General features: G+C 42.3%; 1 protein-coding gene across 2 annotated transcripts in view; it reads left to right on the forward strand.

The window, feature by feature from the left end:
• Positions 1-22,095, forward strand: part of Cntnap2 (contactin associated protein 2) — a 2,078,180-nt gene that overhangs the window by 1,875,776 nt on the left and 180,309 nt on the right. For both annotated transcript variants that reach the window (XR_005972587.1, XM_041635058.1), the window contains exon 19: positions 12,654-12,890. Coding sequence is in view for 1 of the 2 variants with exons in the window: in XM_041635058.1 (XP_041490992.1) it covers positions 12,654-12,890 (237 nt within the window). In the remaining variant the exon portion in view is untranslated. The remainder of the gene's footprint in view (positions 1-12,653; positions 12,891-22,095) is intronic.

Here is a 22,095-nt window from a genome sequence, read left to right on the forward strand (position 1 = left end):
ACTTCTTCTCCTTCTTCTACTCCTATTATTCTTAGGTTTGGTCTTTTATTGTGTCCCAGATTTCCTGAATGTTTTGTGATGAGAGTTTGTTGGATTTGCTGTTTTCTTTGATCAGTGCATTTATTTTCTCTATGGTATCTTCAGAATCTGAGACTCTTTCTTCTATCTCTTGTATTTGGTTGGTTATGCTTGTTTCTGTAGTCTCTATTCGTTTACCTAGATTTTCATGTCCAGCCGGCCCTCTGTATTTTCTTCCTTCCTTCCATTTCGGTTTTCAAGTCTTGAACTGTTTCCATTATCTGCTTGATTGTTTTTCCTTGGTTTCCTAGGGTATCATTCACTGATTTACTCAATTCTTCAAACTTCCTGTTATACTTCTCATCCATTTCTATAAGGACGTTTTTACATGCTGTTTAAGGGCCTCTATCACTTTCATAAAGTCTATTTTTTCTACTTCTTGATTAAGGTGTTCATGTCCTTCTGTTGTGAGGTCACTGGGTTCTGGTGGTTTCATGTTGTGTTTCAGATTGTTGGGTGAATTCTTGCACTGGCGCCTGCCCATCTCTTTTTCCGAATGCTCCCTATGGATCTTCTTTTACAAGATCAGATCTCTTTGCCCACTGATGTACCTTCCCAGTGATGTCACTCCCCAGTGATGGCTCTTCTGGTGCCTAGATCAGATCTCTGCTGCTTGGGTAGCTCATAAACAAAGGGCCTACCTTGCTTATTGCAGGCAGGCTATTGAGACAAAGGAACTACCGCCCTCGCGGTTGCCCTCCCGATTTGGATTCGGTCCCAGCGCCCGAACAGGCTGAGCTGGGAGATGTTATGTGGCCAAAGAGGGGAGGGAGGCAGACGGGGGGGGGGGACGGGTTCTGGATGCAAGCTGGGTGGGATAAGAAGAGAGAGGAGGTATCAGGCAGTATAGCCCCTGCAGGATGACCAGGAAGTGTAGGAGGGATGAGGAACGTCTGAGTTCCCTGTTCCGGACTGCTGCCGTGGGTCAGAAACTCACTCACCTTTGGGGGTCCTTTCTTTCTTTCTTTCTTTCTTTTAGAGAAATCTGGAATGTATTTTATTCTTTTAAACATCTCAGATAACTTTCTTTTTATCAACACTTAAAGCTTTTTTGATGCTTTATAACTTGTATTTACACGCCCGAATAACCTGCATTTACACACCTTAAAACACCTTCTTAGACCCTAAAACATTCTTGGATCCTCACATCTTAAGCTTTTCCATCTTTACATGAGTGAATCTTGAAGTACCTGTTTCTTCCCCATCATTATGACATCACCTTAACACTCGGGAAAAATCTCCTTTGTGAGTTTGTCTCTTCTTGAGTCTGGTAACAGGGTGAACTGTGTCTAAACTTAGTGTTGGTTCTAAGAGAGTAAGGCCTGTGACCTGAATTTTATTGCTAATTTATTTATTTTATTTTACTTTTTAATTGTTTTTATTGAGGTATATGTTTTTCCCTGATCCCCTCCCTTTCTCTCCCTTTCCCTTCTACCCAATTCCATGGTCCCCATGCTCCCAATTTACTCAGATCTTATCTTTTTCTACTTCCCATGTACATTAGATCCATGTATGTCTCTCTTAGTGTCCTCATTGTTGTCTAGGTTCTCTGGGATTGTGAATTGTAGGCTGGTTTTTCTTTGCTTTATGTTTAAAAGCCATGAGTGAGTATGTATAATATTTGTCTTTCTGGGTCTGGGGTACCTCACTCCATATGATGTCCTCCCATTTGCCAGCAAATTTCAAAATGTCATTATTTTTTTCTGCTGTATTTTCTCCATTGTATAAATGTAACACATTATCCTTATCCATTCTTCAGTCAAGGGACATTTTAGTTGTTTCCAGGTTTTGGCTATGACAAACAATGCTGCTATAAACATAGTGAAAGACCCTCGGTTTCAAGGGCATTTGGAGATACCCCCAGACTCAATAAACCAGGCCAGCAGCGGATGCAATCAGCAAGAGGCTTCTTTAATGTTCACAAGCGCTTGTGGGTGACTCAGCAGCTACCACCAGCTGAGTACCCCAACAAGCTCTCCAACCCGCATTTATAGGATTTTACAGGGGAGCATAGCAACAGCAATTTCATTGGTTTCTTAAATGGCGGGCTTAGGCCATCCAGGGGACAGCCCCATTTGTCTGTTCCCAAGTTCCCCGAAAGACAGCAAAGCTAGATAAAGCATACTTCATCAATTTGACAGTTAAGGTACCCTAGGGGGCTTGGTCCGGTCAGCTAGTCTCATGACCAGATGTAAATCATAAATATCCTGCTCTGGCGCCAGTTGTCCATAACAGAGACAGTGTCTAACACAAAGGTCACATATCTCTGTCTCCTAAAGGTTAACTCAGTTCACATCTGTCATTTATCAGGGATGGCCAGGATACCACTCTCAATTTGAAGGGAGAAGCTCTGGCCTTATAAATAAAACAGCTAGTTGTAAAATGACCTAAGCTTCCCAAACATCTGAGAAAATAGCTCACTGTGAATGAATGATCTTTGATCTTCTGAAAAAGCTGCTGATAGTTTGTTCTCATTCTCCTTATTTTTGGAACCTATATTTTTATTTTCTTATTCTTGGACTCTTCATTAGTTGAGCACATGTCCTTGTGGTACGATTGAGCATCCTTTGGATATATACCCCAAAAATGGTATAGCTGGGTCTTGAGGTAGGTGGTAGGTTAGTTCCTAATTTTCTGAGAAATCGTCACACTGATATCTAAAGGGGCTGTACCAGCTTGCACTCCCACCAGCAATGCAGGAGTGTTCCTTTTAACCCACATCCTCTCAAACATAAGTTGTCATCAGTGTTTTTGACCTTGGCCATTCTTACAAGTATAAAATGGAATCTCAGAGTTATTTTGATTTGCATTTCTCTGATGACTAAGGATGTTGAGCATTTTCTTAAGTGTCTTTTAGTCATTTTAGATTCCTCTGTTGAGAGTTCTCTGTTTAGGTCTGTACTCCATTTTTAATTGGATTATTTGTTCTTTTGATGACCAATTTCTTGAGCTCTTTATATATTTTAGAGATCAGTATGGGGTTGTGAAGATCTTTTCCCATTCTGTAGGCTGTTGTTTTGTCTTGTTGACCATGTCCTTTTCTTTACAGAAGCTTCTTAGTTTCAGGAGGTCACATTTGTTAATTGTTTCTCTCGGTGTCTGTGCTGCTGGGGTAATATTTAGGAAGTGGTCTCCTGTGCCAATGCGTTCAAGTGTACTTCCAACTTTCTCTTCTATAAGTTTCAATGTAGTTGGGTTGATGTTGAGGTCTTTGATCCATTTGGACTTGAGTTTTGTGCATGGTGATAGATATGGATCTATTTTCATTCTTCTACATGTTGATATCCAGTTATGCCAGCACCAAAAATCTTCATTAGTTATGGTTCTCTACAGTAGCAGAACTTATAGAATAAATCTCCCTCCCTCTCCCCCCCCCCAACACTAAATATGTGTATAATGTATGGAGATTTGAATGACTTACAAGTTCTGCTTCAACTAATCCAAAAAGTAGTGTCTATGAATGGAAAGCCTAAGAATCCAGTAGCTGCTCAGTCCACAAGGCTGGATGTCTCACCTGGTCTTTAGTATATATGGGAATCCTGAAGAAGAAGGCCCTAATGCCAGTGAAGGAATGGACTTGCTCACAAGGTGAGAACTAGAAGGCAAAGAAAAAAATCTTCCTTCATCCATGTCCTTATGTAGGCTTCCAGAGGAAGGTGTGGTCCAGATTAGATTAGGTTTTAAGATTTGGATTAAAAGTGTGCCTTCTTATCTCAAGAATTTTCCCACTTCAAATTAAGCAGAAATCCTTCACATTTGGGCCCTCCCTTTTTAGGTTTTGGCTAATTCCAGATGCAGTGTAGTTCAAAACCAAGAATAAACATCATAACTCAATTAAGATAATTCAGCACCAGGAAAATTACTACTGTTTTCCCAAAAGGGACCGCTCATGTGGAATTCAAGTGACGATGGGGAGAGGAATCCAGGTCCTGACCCAGTTATGTTCCAGGAAATGTCCTTTAAGTTCCTCAAGGAGAGGAGCTGGAAGCCCAGGCTTGACCTGTCCTGTTCTTCAAAGGCATCCTTGTACAACCCTAGAACACAGGCATTTTAAGGAAGGGGAGAATCACAAGTTACAGCTGCAGAGACTGAAAGTTCCAGTGCAAGGCAAGCTATAGAAGGAAGAAGACAGGGAGGTGGTGGCTCAGTTCCATTGGGAGGAAACTATTCCCTCCTCCTAAGCCCAGGCTTTGTATAGATTTTTCTGTTGTTGTCTTACATTTGATTTAATTGATCATGTCACCTGATCTTTGCTCTAAAGCCTAGAATCTTATCTGCATCTGTCCCTGCATGCAGACAAGACTGTAACAACTGCAAAATCAAAGGAGTGGCACATAGAGAGAGGTTTACAATGAAATGCCAAAACATGCCAGTGCCCCTCCTGCTGACATAACCAGGTAGACACTGGGAAGCTTGCGGGTTTTGATGAGGACCACTCTCCTCATCAGTGGCACTGCAGGTCAGCTCTGGCTTCACTGGGATCACTAGCAAAGGAAGCATTACAATTGCCCCCTTGAGATGTAAAGTACCATGTGGCAAGGTAGAGGTATTTTGGCTTTGGTGAGATCTGTGAATCCAAAGCTACTTCCTCCTGTCAAAAGAATATAAGCTGAATTCTTCTACAGGCTGGAATCATGAAGTGTGATCTGCCTTAAATATTAGCTCCTTACATAGTATCGTGTCTCCTCCCTTAGGTGTTAATGTAATTGAGCCCATCAACGTCCTCCCCAGAATGCCTCCCCTCGGGAAAGTGAATTCATTTAAAAACACAATAGCTCATGGGAAGAATAATAATCCCACTAATGAGACACTGGACTTACACTTCCTAGGAAGTCCTCCCTCCATGCAGCAGGTTCTATAGAGCGCCACAGCCAACCCTGCCTGCTTCCTGATCTCCAACTCAAATCAGGAAAATTTACTTTTCCCCTTCCTGTTTCTTTTTTCTTTTTTGTTTTTCTTTTCTTTTTTTTTTCTTTTTTTTTGTGACAGGGTTTTTCCATATAACAGTACTAGCTGTCCTGAAACTTGCTTTGTAGACAAGGCTGGTCTCAAATGCATTGAGATTTGCCTGTCTCTGCCTCCACAGTGCTGGGATTAAAGGCATATGCTACCACCATCCAGCTCCCCTTCTTTTTTCATCTTCAAATGCCAAAGAAAATCCTTTGCATGCTTGGGTGACCTGCTGAACTGTCTCACTGTTTCTCTGAAACACACACACTCACATACACATATACTCACATACGCACACGTGCGCACACACATGCACGCACATACTTGTACACACACACACACTCACAAGCACTGCATCAGGGTTTCCTCATGAGGGAGTAGGAGTGTCCTGGCCCGCCTCCGAAGATGCTGATGGAAAACTGCAGTTGGCCGTTAGTGTGTGGAGAGAGATTTAGAAAGACATGGAGGACAAGCGTGAAACACAACATAAAGCCTGTGCAGATGACATCATGACCCTCCGACATGCTGTGATTTGTACATCAGAAGCTTGCTGTAAGGATCCACAGGGCAGGTGCTGTCATTTGCAGGACTGAGCCAGCCAACTTCATGACTCCAGGGACAGCCCCAGGGAGCCTGGGATGGATGTTTAATATAAATTGTGTTATGTGAGATATGGCCCCTGTGTGCACAGAAATGTTCGATTTATTAGGCCATAGTTTAATAAGGCTCTGTTTAACCTGGAAACAATCTGTTCATGGTACGTAGGCTGTGCTTTAAATGGGTATGTCACACAACTACCCTCTCCTCTCGGCGCTCTCAGGGTCGTGGGAATGCAGGACTAAGGCTGAGTGGTGGAGCTTCCTGAGTCTGGCTCAGAGAAAATGGACACAGGACTCTGTATATTCCATATGCAGAATTGCTCTTTTCCATATTGAGGGTAGGGGAGTTACTAGATCAACATGTCTACATAAGGACCATAAGGATAGCTTATCATTGTTAGGCCATGCATGACAGGGGAATTCTTCATGATGGTCAGTAATGCATGTGCCCCACCTGCCTCAGGATTGACAGGAAAACCCACGACTGGGGCAGGACAGGCCTCCTAAAAGGGGGACCACATTCACTCGGTGGCCACTGACATGATTCCTGTTGCTTTGTGTTTGCTGAGGATTTTCTGTTTAATGCAGGTCATGAGACCCTCGATAAGCAAATGCATTGATTTTTTTTTCTAGACCCTTCTAGAACTGGTTGGCCCTGTATAGATCTATGTTTATGATTATTAGCTAGATGTTGTATAGTGCAAGAATCCTAAACTCTAGTCAGATGGAAAGAAGATTCTGGCTCAAGCAGATGAACTTATGTGTGATGACTGTGAACATGGATTCTGAGCTCAACTGGCTGCTGGGACCTTGTGTGCTGCACCTACAGTTCCATCCTGACCAGTTTCTGAAACCTTTCCAAGATGATTTGGTGTGTGTGTGTGTGTGTGTTGTGTGTGTGGTGTGTATGTGTGTGTGTGTGTGTGTGTACACGCACGCACACATGTTGCCTACGTCTTCATTTCTGTGTGTACTTCTTCTTGGATCCAGAATTCAACTTCATGGTTCTCTGCCCATTGGAATACCAGTATGATTTTGAGAAACAGTCTCTCACCAATTGTGGAGCTCGTCAGTCCTCCTAGACTCCATCCTGAGAATCTCAAGAGTCAGGATCACCACTGTGTGCTAGTGCTGCCGACATTATATGCGGGTGCTGGGACACTAACTTAGGTCCTCACAGTTGTCTGACAAGTACTCTGCCAACTGAGGAATCCCCCCAACACAATCCCTAGTTCCAGTTTCTTAGCCCCAATGTTCACCATGAATGTCACTCGCTGGGGCTCTCATGAACTGGATGTTCCTCAGAATGTGGAAGCCCATATCCCATTTCCCAGGGCAGAGGTTAAGTGGTATCTGTCAATCTGTGCCAATGTGACTTTGACCTGTGCCCTGACAAAAGATGACAACCCAAGATGAAGAACACTAAGAAGTTTTCGGCCTGTTGGTCAGAACAGTCACCAAAATGCTAGAGGTTTGGCTGTGTGGAGTCAGTACGTCTCCTCCCCTTCTCATTTTTACCAGGGATTGTCTCTTCTGAGGCTCTCAGGGCCTCTGTTTCTAGTCTCTCTGAGCTTTAGATATTGAAGGTGACCATGGTGTGCTTGATACTTCTTATCCTGTGATATCGTTTCTGACACCTTTCTCAGTGTGTCTGTCTACTATGAGGGACCCATGCTACACAACGTAAGTTCAGAGCATCCACAGTAATTGCAAGTCCAGAGGAGATCTTTCTTCCCTTCGGGACACCGGGTCTTTTTGTGGGATAACCCTTCTGTATGCTGTGAATATGTATTCCTCTCATTGGCTGATGAAAAGGCTGATTTGGCCAATAGCAAGGCAGAATAAAGCTAGGTGGGAAAGTCAAACAGAGGTACAGAGAGAAAGAAGGGTGGAGTCATATGAGACAAAAATCAGCACCCAAGACACAACACACAAGTGGACAGGTAAAGCCACAGCCACAGGGCAATACATAGATTAAAAGAAGTGGGTAAATTTAAATGTAAGAGATATTAATAATAAGCTTGAGTTATAAGCCAAAAATTTGTAATCAATATAACCTTCTGAGTTTATTATTATTATTATTATTATTATTATTATTATTATTATTATTGTATTTCGAGACAGAGTTTCTCTGTGTAACATTCCTAACTGTACTGGAACTAATTCTTTGTAGTCCAGGCTGGCTTTGAGCTCAGGGAGATCTGCCTCCTGAGTGCTGGGATTAAAGGCGTGCACTACCACTCCCAGCCTGAGTGCTTATTTCAAAGCTGCTGCTTGACGGTGCAGTCCAAAGAAACTTCCTGTTGAAGTTGCTGCCTCAGGCCTGCTCCAGCTGAGGTAGCTGGCTCAAATCTGATCTGGCAGAGGTCACTAGCTCAGGCCTGTTCCCACAGAAGTCCCTGTCTTGGTCCTGCTCCCTCAGAAGTCCCTAGCTTGTGTCTGTTCCCAAGGAGGTTCCTGGCTTGGGCCTGGTCCCACAGAGGTCTCTCTCTTGGGCTTGCTTCCTTGGAGGTCCCTGACTCACGCCCAGACTCACAGAGGTCTCTGTCTCCCATTTGTTTTTTCAAATGACCGTATGAACTTTGTTAAAGACTAAGAAATAAAACAAGGTCACCTGTTGACTTGATGGTTCCTGGAAACTTTCTGATCTGAAACCATCCTAAGAGGGTACAATGTATTTGAATTTTGAGAAATGTGGCATAAATCAGAAACTATAATTCATAACATATGAAACAATACTTAGATATAAACTTAGCCACTTTTCTATAAAAAATGAATAAGAATTTCTTATTAGTAGAAAAACTGGAATCATGGCTAAAGAGGCGCCTCAATGGATAAAGCCCTTGTCATGCAATCCTGTTGACCTGAGTTCAGATCCTCGGAAGTCATGTAAAAGCCAAATACAGTAGGACATACATCTCTCTAGTCACAGCGTGATCCTAGCAGGAGTTAGGAGGCAGAGGAAAAATAATGAACTAAAACTCACAGGCCAGTCAGTCCGGTGCATGCATCAGTGAACCAAAAAAAAAAAAAAACCTGTTTCAAACAAAGTGGAAGGCATGGACAGACACCCAACATTATCTTCTGACCTATACAAGCCTACCACAGCACACACACACACACACACAAACACACACACAAGAGAGAGAGAGAGAGAGAGAGAGAGAGAGAGAGATTCAAGCATTCTAAATGCTTTTGGATAATTTAGTGAAGGAAATGACGCTATTTGGGCATTGTTAAATTAGGATTCTTTTAGTTATTCGTTTAGAAGGGATGGAGATGTTACTTAAGAGATAATAATGTATCCGATTTGGCATTTTCTTAAACCAGTCTGAAACGATGAAATGACAGCAGTAAATCTGCCACTTGGAACCTTAAATGATTTCCATTGCTCTGGGGCCTCAGTCTAACAGCTGGTTTATGATGTGGTTTCAGGGTAACACATTTAAGCCTGGTTTGTTCCTTCCTCCGAAGCGGACATGAATCCATAAAGCTTTTAAAATGATGACTCTAAAATATACAAAAGAATTCTCAGAGGCATGTTTTCAGATTGTTTATGTAAGGCCTTAGATTTCTGACTTTCCCTCCATGATCTTCTGTGGAATGCTGTCTCAGGGTTAGCGAATGAATATGTAACGCCACCCAGGCAAGGATGACTCAGCCACCTGCCATCCAGTACCATTCTGATTCACCTTTTACTCCAAATATCTTAAATGTTGTATGCATATCACCTGGGTAACTGCTGATTGTCTAGGCCCACTGAGTCAGAACCTCTGAGTGTGATTCTAGACCCCAGACTGGGGAATCAGTGTGTTAATGGGTTCAAATGGGGTGATTAGAGAAATGACAGGGGGCTAGCTCTACTCCTCATCGACTTCAGATCCTAGCTCTGGGAAAAGGATGCCTGGGGAGATCCTGACACATAGAAGCTCAAGCTTTTCAAAGGGATTGCTGCATTGCTGTAGGTTAAGGGCCACGGTGACTTGCCCTGTGTGACTGGCCTCTGCTATTCCAACCCTCCCTCCCAAGCCCTCAGCCTCGAATTGCAAAATCCTGGTGTCTTTGGCTGCATAGCCTGCTTTCCAGCCTGCCTCTGTTTTGCTTGAATCCTATGGATTCTGCTCCTCTCTTCAGCCTATCCTACCACATTCCCCTCTTCTCTCTCATAAACCAGAGCCTGTTCTTAAAGGATGCCCTCCATCCTTTGACAAAGCTCTCTATGCCAAGAGATCCTCTCGGAGGATTTGTTCCAGGCAGTGTGTCCTACTTTCTCTGTTCTGTGAAGCATTATTCCAGAGGCCTACCCTGGGAGCAGCTATCTGCTCCCGAGATTTTTAACTCCAGAGGGTGGAGAGCTCTCCTTGTAATCCAACGCCCATCCTGAAACAGGATGGAAGCCTCAGGAGCCTCAAGGGGAACCACGGATGCATAAGGAGTATGTGGACTGTGCTGAGTGGGTATGATGTGGCCTGAAAGCTCCCTGGTTACAGCAAGTTCTCCACTCTGGTGTCCATTCTGGAATCTTCATGATCCCACCTTTACATAGCTATCATCACTGGTTCTTTGGAGTCAAGTGTGAATGTCTTTTTCCACAGGAAGTCTTCCTTGGCCCGAGACACAGAGCAGTTTTCACTGTGTTTCAGGGACCCTGTATACCTGTGCATTCCTACTTGCTTGAGTATGCAAATCCTCAATATCAAGAGCTCCGTAAGAGCAAAGATTGAAACTTCAGTATCCAATACCATCTGTGCCACACAGTCAGTGTTCAATAGGTGTTTGCTGGAACAATGAGCTACTAAGCTAAATGGTAAGATGAGGCCCTCCCCTCATGCCTTCCATGGGCATTTTAACACCCACCGTGCTGTGCCGAGAAAGGAAGTGTCTCTTCCCACAGGTGTCAGACTCGCTGCCATGCAGCAAGGTCCCCCAGGGACAGACTGCGTTTACTCATCTTTGCATCCCTGTAAACATGTAGCAGTTAGCATGAATAACATATATGTTCAATTCTGTGTCTCCAAATAAGGATACCTTTGAATTTTGACCAAGGCAATCCTGAACTATAAGATGTCCTCCAACATTGCTATCTTTTTATGTACACTAGATGTGCTAAGTACACTTCCCATCACTTGACAATGCCATATATACCTTCAAACACATCAATGGCAAATGTCCTTGTGGCAAAAAGGTCAGAAAAAAAAGATAATGCTTCCTGTGGTGAGAATCTAGAGTCAACTGGGTTCTTCACAACTAAGAACCAGTGAGCTCTGTGGAGATGTCCCCTGTGGGCTGACACTGGATTACGGCATCTGTGCAGTAGCAAGCAGTGATGGTTCAAGGGAATGTCTGCCACCCATAACAGACAGTAGTGGGCAGTCTTGAAACTGCAGTGATTTCATTTTTACTAAGCACTAGTATTTCCAGGAACCTGACACTAGGTCACCCATGCATAGTTATTTGATCTTCACAGTGCACAAAGAAGGAAACGGAGAGTTTCGAGTCATTGACACAAGTTAGTGCATTTGACGAGACTGAAAGTCTCTCCGGGGCATGTGACGCCACTCTTCTGTAATTACTTCTTCAGGAATAAGAAATGCCAGAGTTCCCAGGTGAAAGCATGTCGCTAAAAACTAAAGTCCTAGAGCTGACAAGATGGTTCGGCAGGGAAAGGTGCTCTCTGACAGGCCCAGTGACCTGAGTTCCGTCCTGGGGCCCACACAGTAGAAGGAGAAAACCTATTCCCACAAGTTGCCCTCTGATCTCTCTACATATGCACTGTGCCACTCAAGATACTGTCTCCCCCTCAGCACACACACACACACAAACACACACACACGCACGCATGCGTGCTCTCACACACACAATAAAGAAAGAAAGAAAGAAAGAAAGAAAGAAAGAAAGAAAGAAAGAAAACCATGGTATGTGGTGGTGACACTGGCTTGTAATCTTAGCCCTCGGAGGCTAAAGCAGGAAGACAGAAAGTTTGAGAAAAGCCTGTCTCAGAAAATAATAATAATAATAATAACTTTTAAAAACGTGTCATGTACACGTTGTCATGTACAGCATGGAGTAGTGTTTTATGAAGTAAGTTGTGGATGAATTTAGATGGGTGTCCAGAGTTGCAGGAAGAGTGGGGTGCATTGACAATGAGATTTGAGAAATACTTTGGGGACGTGGCAAGAAAAGAGCCAGAAAGCGGTGGCACTGAAGCCCAAGGGTATCTTTAGGCTGCCTCAACCTTCAAGTGACTTCTGGTGATTTCGAGACTGTGCTTGGCAGACAGCAGGGAATCCACAAAAGGACTCGCCTGACAGGACGTGATTACATGCCAATTAGCTCTGATTAGACTGTGGGAAAGGGCTGACTCAGAGAGCCAGGGATCTTTTGAATCATTTCTTAGTAATAAGGACAGTAATGCTAATAGGTCCTGTTTATTGAGTACTAATTACTCTCTGCAGCCGATAGAGGGTGGTTAAGAACTTCTAGGAAGGCAGGTCAGGAACCACAGAAATGAAGTTGAAACCTGGTCTCTCTAACATCCTGTCTGGTGATTTGAATTCCTCAAATTTTCCCAAGTCTTAGAACTTATTGAGGGCTTTGCTATTTGGATATTCAAATCAAATTTGGTCTCAAGGACTAGTTCTCTTTGGACTTCTTTTCAAAGTTTGTGTTATAATGCGGCCCTTATTTTCAGGAGTCTCTTCAGCCAGAAAGCCAAAGATATTAGATATTATTTCTCTTTCTAATATGATGCTAGTTCCTTAACTTTTAGTCCTTGTTTTGTTTCTAGGCAGTGTCTTGCTATGTAGCCCAGCCTGGCCTTGAACAGCAACTCTTCCTGCCTCAGCTTCCTGAGGCTGGGGGATTCCACGCATACACCTCCACATTAACTTTTTTTATTACTAATTTTATTTTAATTTTACATGGCGTATTTTTTATGACAACAGTTCAACCTGAATTCAAAGCATAGCTGGCCTAGAGCCCAGATCTCTTGCATCATTTTTCAAGTTTGCCTTTCCTTCTCAACAGATGTCGGTGCCTTTTTTGAAGAGGGCGTGTGGCTGCGTTATAACTTCCAGGCACCGGTGCTAACTGCTAGAGACTCAGGCAGCAAGGCTGAGAATCCTGCAGAGCAGCAGCCCTCGTCTCCAGACCTGGCCCAGGAGCAGATCCACTTCAGCTTCAGCACCACCAAGGCTCCCTGCATCCTCCTCTACGTCAGCTCCCTCACCACTGACTTCCTAGCTGTGCTGGTCAAGCCCACAGGTAAGGACAAGCGTCCTTAGCCTTCTACCTTCTGACAGTAGTCAGACCAAAGAGGCTAGAGTCAGAATTGCTCTCAGCTGACAATTTATTTCCCGTGAGATGTTGAGCAAATCATCTGCTTCCTTTGAACCTCATTGCCATCTGGAAGTCAGAAGAACAACTTTCTCATTGAGAGCTTATAGTAACAATTTTATGGAACACACAGGCTCTTTTCATATTATATGAACATGAGATGAATTTCAATGTAGAATGATTGTGTTTGTTCCTGTCAAGTAAATACCTTTGCTACTGTGCTAAGTCTTAGCATGCTCTGAAGTAGTGAAATTTATCATAGGTTAATGAATGAATTGCCCTGATTTATGATAATGTATCATATCAATAGATTCCAGTGAAATGTAGAAAATATCTATGAAAGTAGAAAATCAGAAATGCTTCCATCCCTAAAGCCTCCCTGAACTTTACACTCACAAATACATCCATGGAGAGATAGTTGCTGGGAGCACAGGGGATGTTTTCATTTGTGAATTTCTGAACTTGGGAATCTAGTTAGGCCTGAAGTACATAAAAGTACATAAACCTCTTTTTTAGATCAGGAGCTAGGGTGCTGATACAGGTGTGCACACATGTCCAGGTCAGAAGACAACCTCCGGTATTGGTCTTCACCTTGCCTCTTTATTGAGACAGGGTCTCTTATTGTTCACCACTACATATGCCTGGTTAGACCAAGAAATTTCCAGGATTCTCCTGCTTCAGCCTCCCATCTCACCATCACCATGCTGGAATTACAGACATAAGCTTCTGGATCCAACCTTCCATGGGTTTTGAAAACCCAGACTTAGGCAGGTGTGAGTCTGGGACCTCAGAGGGAGTAGGCATGAGCCAGGACCTCTGTGTGTTCAGACATTGGTCTGGGACATCAAAGGGAATAGGGAGGATCCTGAAACCTCTATGGGTCCAGACATGAGACTGAGACCTCTGAGAGAGTAAGCCTGAGCCAGGTCCTCTGTGGTTCTGGGCACACCTGAGCCTGGGAACTCTGAGGCAGTACACAGGAGTCAGAGAGCTTTGTAGGACCAACTCCAATCCAGGGACCTCTGCAAGAGTGGATCCAGACCAGGATTTACAGAAACAGGTCAAAGCCAGAAACCTAGGCCAAAGTAGGTCTGAGACAGCAAACTCCAAGGAAGCAGAGCAAAACCCTGGGAGTGCTGAGCTATCTCCAAGAACATTAGGTCCTAGCTAGAGCACTAAGACACCAAAAAGAGATCAAGGGGATACAAATCAGAAAAGAAATCAAACTCTCACTGTTTGCTGATAATATGATAGTTTACATAAGTGATCCCAAAAATTCTACCAAGGAATTCTGCAACTCATAAACACTTTCAGTAATATAGCAGGATACAAGATAAGTTAAAAAAATCAGTAGCTCTCCTGTACACAGATGATACAAGGGCTAGTGAAGAAATCAGAGAAACAACACCCTTCACAATAGCCACAAATACCTTAAAATATCCTGGAGTAACTCTAACCAAACAAGTGGAAGACTTGTATGATAAGAACTTTAAATCTTTGAAGAAAGAAATTGAAGAAGACACCAGGAAATGGAAAGATCTCCCATGCTCTTGGGTAGGCAGAATTAACACAGTAAAAATGACAATCTTACAGAAAGCAATCCACAGAATCAACATAATGCCCATCAAAATCCTAGCAAAATTCTTCACAGACATTGAAAGAATCATATGGAACTTCATATGGAAAAGCAAAACCCCAGGATAGCCAAAACAATCCTGTACAATAAAAGAGCTTCTGGAGGCATCACAATTCCTGACTTCAAACTCTACTACAGCACTACAATACTGAAAACAGCCTGGTATTGGTGTAAGAACAGACAGAGAGACCAATGGAACCAAATAGAAGATCTGGATATCAATCCACACATCTTCCAACACCTGATTTTTGACTAAGAAGCAAAAATTATCAAATGGAAAAAAGAAAGCATACTTAGCAACTGGTGCTGGCATAACTGGATATCAATAAGTAGAAGAATGAAAATAGATCCATATCTATCACCATGCACAAAACTCAAAGACCTCAACATAAAGCTAGCCACCCTGAACCTTATAGAAAAAAAAATGGGAAGTACACTTGAATGCATGGGCACAAGAGACTACTTCCTAAATATAACCCCAGTAGCACAGACACTGAGAGAAACAATTAATAAATGGGACCTCCTGAAACTAAGAAGCTTCTGTAAAGAAAAGGACATGGTCAACAAGACAAAATGATAGCCTACAGAATGGGAAAAGATCTTCACTAACCCCACATTAGACAGAGGTCTGATCTCCAAAATATACAAAGGACTCAAGAAATTGGTCATCAAAAAAACAAATAATCCAATAAAAAAAATGGAGTACAGACCTAAACAGAGAACTCTCAACAGAAGAATCTAAAATGACTAAAAGACACTTAAGGAAATGTTCAAAATCCTTAGTCATCAGAGAAATGCAAATCAAAACAACTCTGAGATTCTATCTTACATCTGTAAGAATGGCCAGGATCAAAAATACTGATGACAATTTATGCCGGAGAGGTTGTGGTATAAAGGGAACACTTCTGCATTACTGGTGGGAATGCAAGCTGGTACAGCCCCTTTGGATGTCAGTGTGGCGATTTCTCAGAAAATTAGGAAACAACCTTCCTCAAGACCCAGTAATACCACTTTTGGGTATATATCTAAAAGTTGCTCAATTGTGCCACAAGAACTCAACTATATTCATAGTAGCACTATTTGCCATAGCCAGAACCTGGAAACAACCTAAATGCCCCACGACCAAAGAATGGATAAGGAAAATGTGGTACATTTACACAATGGAGTACTACACAGCAGAAAAAAAATAATGACAGCTTGAATTTTGCAGGAAAATGGATGGAGTTAGAAAACATTATTTTTAGTGAGGTAACCCAGACACAGAAAGACAATTGTCCCATATACTCACTCATAGGTGGTTTTTAAACATAAAGTAAAGAAAACCAGCCTACAAACCACAATCCCAGAGAACTTAGACAACAATACGGACACTAAGAGAGACTTACATAGATCTAATCTACATGGGAAGTAGAAAAAGACAAGATCTCCTGAGTAAATTGGGAGCATGAGGACCTTGGGAGAGGGTTGAAGGGGAGGGGAGAAGCAGGAAGGGGAGCAGAGAAAAATATAGAGCTCAATAAAAATTAATTTAAAAAAAGAAATCGCAAAAAAAGAAAAGAAAAGAAAATCCAGACTTAACCCACTGGAGTTATCTTCCCAGTCTTTTGAAGTCATCTTTTTAAATCCTTTATTAAATCTATTCTTTGAAAAATGTTCTACACAAATAATATATTCTGAGTACTGGTATCTCCCATATCTCCCTTTCACCCCTTTTAACAGCCACCCTACCACCCACTTCATCTCCACAAATCCCTTTTCCCTATTCATACCATTTTGTTTTATAGCCACTAAGTTTAACTAGGTCTATATGTGCGACCTAGAGTTTGCATCTATCCATGGGAACATAGCGGGCTCATCAATGGGGACAAACTGAAGATAATCTCTGCCCCTCATCCAGAATCCATTGGTAGGCTATAGTTCACCAAAGAGGGATAGGCAAGTGGGCTCCTCCTGCTATATGATTGACTGTTGACAGGCCCATCACGGCCCTCTTGTTTATCCTCTGGACACTAAGCCAAAGGATCCAAGTGAGAATATGCAAGTGACTTTGGCATTCAGCAACACTCTATAAAGATTCTTACTAGAACAAAAGTATACAAATAAACACGCTGCACATGGAAGAATCTATTTTCTCTCTCTCTAAAACCTGCATGTGTGTGTGTGTGTGTGAGTGTGTGTGTGTGTGTGTGTGTAAGAACTTTGTTTTTTTAAATACAAGTGTTTTAGGTGTAACTCTTTAACTCACTTCCTATGGAATGTGTGAGTTTAAAATACAGGAGTTTTCTCCCCTATTGGCCATCTCTTCTTGCCCTTGAATGGATGTTCAAGGTTGATACCTTGAAAGTGTCAAAAATCTGATGATCATGTAAAACTGGACACAGCTGTCTGCTCCTCTGTCACTTCCTTACTAAAATTTGCTTCCCAGCTATAAATGTGGTGATTCACATGTGTATTGCCTATGTCCACATTACATGCATGGTGCTCCTGTGGGGGCATTTATCATGTGAAAGAGAATCATTTGATCTATTCTACAGTATCAATAGTTGGAATATAGTATTAGTGTTGAACCATCTTAGAGAATAAGATTTTCTTCTATGAGAGCCAAAATATTACAACTGTAGAGCTAAATATTTGGAAAAATAGTGAATTTTCAAATACACTCTCTGGGCAATATACTGTAAGTTTTAAAAAATGAAAGAAAATTATGTGTCCCAGAGCCCCAGAATTTCCTCTTTCAGAATTTATTAATGAAAAAAAAAGCCCCAAATCAGCATCTTAAGCAAGAATATATTTATTGTAGTGTTGCTTATAAAAATATAAAAGTAAAGTAAAGCAATCTAAAAGAGGGCCATTGGTTTACAGTCTACTATGTACCCATTAAAATAGTGTTTGTGAAAAATCATTAAAGACATAGGGGCAGTTCATATAAGGCTACACTAAGAGAAGGCAAGATATAGCCTTAAATATATAATATCAACTTAGCTCTATAAAACAAACACGAATAAGACAGAAGAGCAACAATGTGAGCACAGACTGTGGTTAGATGTGCATGATTTGTTTCTCCCGAGTGATACCATTTTGCGCTTGTCAGATGCTCACTTTGAGTACATGTCGCTTTTCTAATAAAAATAAATAAATACGTCAGTAAAACCAGAAAGCAGGAACTCAAGAGAGAAGAATACTCAATCCCCATGCTTCAGGGGTTCAAGCAATTACTGGCCTGGATCAGACTCAGTGGGTTTTTTAATCCATTGATGTTCTCCCTTGTGTACCAGCCTCCTAGTGGGCAGACAGTCTGTGGCTTCTCATGTCTCACAAGAGGAGGCTGTCATCTTGAAAGTGTCAAGAATCTGATGAGCATGTACTGCTGGACATGATGCTGTCTGCCTCTCTGTTACTTCCTTGCTAAAATTTGCTTTCCAGTTATATACATGGTAATTCACATGCATATTGCCTATGTCCACATTGCATGCATGGTGCTCCTGTGGGGGCATTGATCATGTGAAAGAGCTTCATTTGATTGACTCTACCATAATGGCTGCCAGTTAATGGTGCTCACCTGTGCACAACTCTCCTAAGTGCCTTGGATGCATTGATTCTGATGAGCTTCACAATACGATGGGTTAGATACAATTCTCCTCCTTTCCTCTGGATGGAAAGGCTGGGGTACAGAAATATCAGGAGTTTTGCATAATTAGCTGGTAAAGGGTATGTGCGGGTGGTCTCTGGATGCAGGTATCTGAATTCAGGTGGGAATTCTCCATTGAAGACACTCTCAAAACAGGCTGGATGTAGTTGGAAATCAAAACCAGATATTTTCTTTGTGGGTTTGGGAAACCATCCTTAAAGTATTGGGGGAAATGTAATCTTTCCACACTCCAAATACCACTATCTGTTTGTTAACTGAAATATACAATAAATAAAAAAGTTCAAAGAAAGCTTTAAGGAAAAAAATAGTAAGATCTATTGTATTAGTTAGGGTTTCTATTGCTGTGAATAGACACCATAATCACAGCAACTCTTATAAGGGAAAACATTTAACTGGGGGGCCTTACAGTTTCAGAGGTTTTGTCCATTATCATTATGGCAGGACATAGCAGACATGGTGCTAGAGAAGGTGCTGAGAGTCCTACATCTTGATCCACAGGCAACAGGAAGTGAACTGTCTTACTAGGTATAGCTTGAGCATAGGAGACCACAAAGCCCACCCCCATAATGACACCCTTCCTCCAACAAGAATATGACTATTCCAACAAAATCACACTTCTTAATAATGCCACTCCCTTTGGGGACCATTTTTTTCAAACCACCGCATTTATAGATGCCAATGTGTGGGGTAGGGGGTACTAAACAAACAATTTAAAAGCCTTAAGTAAATATCCTGGCTTCATCAGACTTCACATATCTAAAGCTCTTTCTCTGTTTCTCAGAGTCAGCCTCCCTGAACCCTCCTTGTCCTGACAGCCACCACTTCTGCCTCTCAGAGTCTGTGTTCTGATTCCTAACTGATTGTCTATCTTCCCTGCTCTTGTGGGCCATCCAGGTAAATGAATTCCATAGAGCCTACCTTCATGGTGACCCACGACCTTTGCTCCAACTACTGCTCTCCAAACCAAACCTCTTCTATCTCAGGCTTCCTGGTATTTTCCACATTGTGACACCGCAGAAAGTGAACTCACAAGAATGGCACAGAGGAAATGATAGGGTTGAGTTTGCAGTCCCCTCACCAGAGACACCAGCTGTCCCACCTCTTGTGTGTCTGCTGAGGAATGATGGGAGTCGTGCCCCTGCTACCTGTCAGTCTCAGATTTCTTCATTTTCCCTATGTCAGTGGCATATGCCCTTCATACCTAGGCTGGGCGGCCTGCCCTTACAAAGTATGAATGTTTAGTAGGGATATTGTATTGTGGCCCTATTAAGCATCATTAGATCTTTCTTTGTCTCTGTCTCTGTCTCTCTGTCTCTGTCTCTCTGTCTCTCTCTGTCTGTCTCTCTCTGTCTCTCTCTGTCTCTCTCTCTCTCTCTCTCTCTCTCACACACACACACACACACACACACACACACTAAAAACATGAGAGATAAATCCTATAACCTTCCAGTTGAGATGCATCAGACTTCTCAGAGAAGACCTATCTGGATTCAAATTCTGACTCTCCCTTTTGCTGCTGCCTTAGATAAACTGCGCGTAGCTTTTATTTGTGTTTCCTGATCTGTAAAATGCCATTCTCCACTAATGGCTTACTGTACAGAGGAGTGACCTGTTGAGTCTAAAACCTCAACATGGAAGATAAGGTGTCTGATCTACTTCTCTACTGCTGTGACAAAGCATCACAAATGGACCAACGGGTTAGAAAGAAGGCATCATTTGTGTCTTCCAGCTCCAAAGGCAAAGGGGTCTGTCATCATCATCATGGCAGCAGGCAGGTTGCTGAGCATTAGCTGAGAGCTGATATCCTGATCCACAAACAGGAAGCAGAGAGAGAGAGAGCACATTGGGAACGGAAGCTCAAAAGACCCCCACCCCTCAGTAACACACCTCCTTCAGCAAGGTCCACCACGCCTTCTAATCTTTCCCAAACAATTCCAACTGGGGACCAAGTATTAAGACATATGAACCTATTCGCATCAGCTCACCGCATCAGGGTTAGTAGGTACTTGAGCCAGAGTCTACCAATTCAGTCAACCTAGCCTTCACATCTCTTACTCTACAGTTTCAAGAAACAAGCTTACAAAGCCTCTGGGGCCATCTGTGCTCAGCTCTCATGCTCACACTCCCTGACCTCATCCCCCTCACTTCCCTCTGTGGTATACACCAGGTACCTTCCATTATACACCCTGACCAACCCTCACCTCCTGATGACTTCTGGCTTCAAACTCCAATTACATTCATTTTCAGTTTCATTTATTTGGCACGTAATGCATTGTTATCTGTCCCTGTTATAAATATGCCCTATCTTCCAGAGAGATGTGAAGCCCCCAGCACTACATTTTCTGCCTACAGTCAGTGCCCTGTAAGTGCTTGCTGATGGTAGTGGTGATGTTCGGGAGATAGTAAATCTGTTAAGCATGTGATTTGCTACAGCCAATAAAAGAGCAATTCCTTATAATGGCTTTAATTCACTTGTAAGATGAGCATGAGAAAAAAGAAGGGAACTGTCTCCCTATTTGAATAATATTTTACTTTAATGGGTAAATATTAACATTCTCCCTACCATCACTTAGTGGTCCTCTTCTGCTGTTACTCGAAAGGAATAAATGAATCATTTAAATGTTATTTTAATGTTATTACTCAAATGTTGCTGTGATTGTTTATAGATAGTCACAACCTATACATTTAGAGTTTTAGCTCATCCCTTTTTCTCAGAGCAAATAATTTCTGTTAATATTATGTGAAACACTTACAATAATTTTAAATCATATTTACAAAGCCCAAAGAATTCATAAAAAGGAACAAGGATGAAAATAACTTAATCTAGGTGGCAAATATAAAGGAGCCATTGATGAACAGTAGGAGAGACACTTTGGGATTTTGCATATTACCAGCTCCTCTGACCTCCAACCCACAGAGGAAGCTGCTTTTCTTTCACTTGTCCCTGTGTCCCTAGATCCACACAAAGCACTTAACCCATGCTGGGGATTTGGGACAGTTGTCAGTTTGGGATTCAACTCTGCACCTGGAGTCCGACAGACAGCTCACACGGGGGCTTGAAGGAAGGTGTGCTTTGCATAGGCACTGAATAGATTTGCTCCCAGGAAATGAATAAATGAATGGTCAATCTATACCAATGCATATCTAAGATATCTAATGTCTAAACTGGATGCCATATCACCCGCAGTGCATGCTGGGTATGGCAGCATGTATTTCTACTCTCAGTACCAGGTAGGCAGAGGTGAGAGGATCCTGGTGCTCGCTAGCCAACCAGTCAGGCCAAGTAAGTGAGCTTCAAATTCAGTGAGAGAATCTGCCTTAAAAATTAAGATGGAAAGCAACTGAAGAAGACATTCAATGTCATCCTCTGTCCTTCACGTGCTAGAACACACATGTGAAAATGCACAGAAATACACACACCACCAAAGACAACTTGATTTTTCTGCATGTTACCAAGCTCCTGATTGATTACATCCTTAAATACAAACAATAATTATTTCTTACACTAGTAGGATGAAGGGGAAGCCAGGGAAACACTGAGGGGAGGAGAGCGAACAGCTTGGAAAAGAGCAGCTTTCTCCACGGCACTGAAGTAGGAAGGGAATGGGATTTTCTAGAGAATAGGAGGGTTCCAAGGTAGTTTGGATGAAAGAGAGAAAGTGTCATGATGTGCAAATACAGCATCAAGCACAGCTCACAGAGGACAGGACTCCACAGCAACTTTAGGAACATAAACTTTCACCCTGTGAGCGACTGCGAGGCACTGAAGGGTTTTAAGTGAAGCAGCGAAAGAATCAGTTATCTGTTTTGAAAGATCTCTCGGTTTGCAAAGAAAATATTGGTAAGAA

Source organism: Microtus oregoni, unplaced genomic scaffold (genome assembly GCF_018167655.1).
Source record: "Microtus oregoni isolate MIOR12 unplaced genomic scaffold, Mior012 000046F_ref0000063, whole genome shotgun sequence".
NCBI classification, from domain to species: Eukaryota; Metazoa; Chordata; class Mammalia; order Rodentia; family Cricetidae; genus Microtus; species Microtus oregoni.